Source organism: Azolla caroliniana, unplaced genomic scaffold (genome assembly GCF_043228905.1).
Source record: "Azolla caroliniana isolate FFs.n. ecotype wild unplaced genomic scaffold, voAzoCaro1.0.p SCAF_17, whole genome shotgun sequence".
Lineage (NCBI taxonomy): Eukaryota > Viridiplantae > Streptophyta > Polypodiopsida > Salviniales > Salviniaceae > Azolla > Azolla caroliniana.
In genome coordinates this window covers 4,358,147-4,360,726 of record NW_028230452.1, presented here as the reverse complement: position 1 = coordinate 4,360,726, position 2,580 = coordinate 4,358,147, and the positions used below count along the sequence as shown (strand labels likewise).

Genomic DNA, 2,580 nt, shown 5'->3' with positions numbered 1-2,580 from the left:
AAAGGAAAGGTAGATAGATAGTCTTTCTCGCTTCATTCGTCACAGAGATGCCCATTGTTACGGAACAGAGACAAGAGTTCCCTCCAGTCATGGATGACCATGGAAACAGGTGAGTATTCAAAACCCATCCTTCAGTTTCTGAGTTGATTTACAGAAACAGAATAGAGAAACATCCGGTTTCTTGAAGGAGGACACAAATAGATGTGTTTTTTTTATCTATTCGGAAATTTAGATTTGGCAAAGAACTGAGCTCCTAAAGAAGAAAAGATACTAGGATTGAGCTAAAAGGAGGGAGCAAATAGATGTGTTTTTTAGTTATTTGAAAATTTAGATTTGGCAAAGAACTGAGCTCCTAAAGAAGAAAAGATACTAGGATTGAGCTAAAAGGAGGAAGCAAATAGATGTGTTTTTTAGTTATTTGAAAATTTAGATTTGGCAAAGAACTGAGCTCCTAAAGAAGAAAAGATACTAGGATTGAGCTAAAGGAAGAAAGAAATTTTCTTTTCTTTTGAAAAACCAGCTTTAGTGAAAATTTTGTGTTATAAAAGAAAGAAATGTATCAGGATTGAACTAAAATACGTAACAACAGAGGGGTTTTTTGAGCTGATTTCTAAATGAATTGAGTTCTAAACGAAGAAGGATTTAGCCAAAATAAGGAAGAAGACAGTGAAAGATTTTGCGTATTAGAAGAGAGAACAAGCATCAAATTGAAATTGGGGAATAAAAGAGGTAAAGAAGAGATGTCTGGTTCTTCTTCTCCATCTAGATGGAAGAGCAACAATCCACAAGGCCATCAGGGTGGTGGTCAGCTTCTTCAAGAATTAGAGGTCTTGAGCCAGTCTCTATACCAGTCAAAGAAGAATGGTGATTTGCAATCTCATCTGAAAGATAAAATTCTACAATCGCAACCACAACATGGAATCTCTTCCCGTAGGTCAGAAAGCTTACCAGGAAGAAGGTCCACTGCCTATGGCCTCAGTGAAGAAGTCATCACACATCATGATCCTATCCCTCTTCCAGGTCTCGTAGTGGGAGATCCGCCCACATCCATCTCGAGTTTTCGATCCCGACACTCAATCTCTACGTCTCACCCAGCTCTTCAGCCTTTCAATCCCGGAAAGTCTGATCGAAAGAGTGATGTAAAGTCTGATCGAAAGGCTGAATCAGATTATCTGCGACCTCAGTTCTCTTCTTCTATGATTCCATCACAAAACTCTTCCCTGTGGGGGAGTGAACCCAAGCAAGACGGTCGACCCCAAAGCTCTTCCCTTTGGGGGGCTGAGCCAAAGCAAGATGCTCAATCCAGGATCAATCGCCGCCTTTCCATTCAGCCTCAGCGCACTAACCATGTTGAGGTCGAGAAACCCTACAGCGAAGAGCCAGAATGGCCTGAAGAATCTCCTGATACCACTCATAGGTCTGATCATTTATCAGATAAGAAGAAGAAGGTTTGGAATAGTTGGAAGCCACTCCGGGCACTATCACACATTGGTAGGCATCGCCTTCATGGTGTGTTTTCAGCTTATGTTCATGCCATTGAAGGTCTCCCTGCTGCAATGAATGGGCTTCGATTGTGTGTACATCTGAGGAAGGCAGAAACTAAAGAAGGAGCAGTGCAATCCATGCCAAGCCGAGTTTTCCAAGGCATTGCAGACTTCCGGGAAAATTTGTTCATCAAGTGTACACTTTACAGTAACAAAGGTCATTCGAGCACCTCAAAATTCATGGACAAATCTGTCATTGTTTCTGTGATTTCCCCAGATATAGATGAGCTAGATTTTGGGAAGCACCAACTTGAACTCAGCCGACTTATGAGCGACTTGGTGGATGATAATAATGGTCAACTTGAAAAAGGCAATAGCTGGGACACAACTTTAGACCTCACAGGGAAGGCAAAGGGAGCAAAGCTTGTGATAACTTTCAACTACGAGGTGCTTGATAAGGAATCAGCAACCTCTGCTAGCGTCAGCAGAAGATTCCCAGATTCCCCACCACATCATCGATCTACATCGTCTCGCAATACTTCATTCAGCCTCCCAAACTCAGCTCATGGTTCTCCTCGAATAGTACCAAAAAGAGCACATCCCAGCCACTCTCCAGCTGTTTCAGAACCAGGTGATGACTATGATGGTTTTCTTGCCATGGATCATCTCAACTTGGAAGAGCCTCCTTCAATAACAGCTCCTCAAGAAAATAGAAGTCGAAAAATGGCGGAGGTGCTGAGCTTCCGTGAACATACATATGCATCTCCTCAAGATGGATTCAAGGCAAATCTTCCTGCAGGCAAATCTCAGGTAAAACCCCAGCATGTTGATTCAGGTTTACCTTCCCAACGGCCATCACAAACTGGGAAGAATGAAGATATATACACTAGTTATGAGGATTTGAACCCATTAATAAGGCACCAGGAAGAGGAAGCATCTTCAGATGACGAGGCAGAGTTTTCAGTGGTGGAGAAGGGCATGGAAATCGATGAAGCAGTAGATGGATATCTGAAGAATGAAGCAGAAAATGTCATCGTTGAAAAGCATCAGGTCATAACCTCGTTAGATTCCTCAAAGACAATTAGTGCCGAGGTGT

At 42.4% G+C, this 2,580-nt stretch overlaps 1 protein-coding gene across 1 annotated transcript in view; it reads left to right on the top strand.

The window, feature by feature from the left end:
• The first annotated feature begins 386 nt into the window (after positions 1-386).
• LOC147852918 (uncharacterized) overlaps positions 387-2,580 on the top strand; it is a 3,916-nt gene continuing 1,722 nt past the window's right edge. The window contains exon 1 of the mRNA XM_087333313.1: positions 387-2,579. Coding sequence (XP_087189439.1) covers positions 741-2,579 — 1,839 coding nt within the window. The 5' untranslated portion in view covers positions 387-740. The remainder of the gene's footprint in view (position 2,580) is intronic.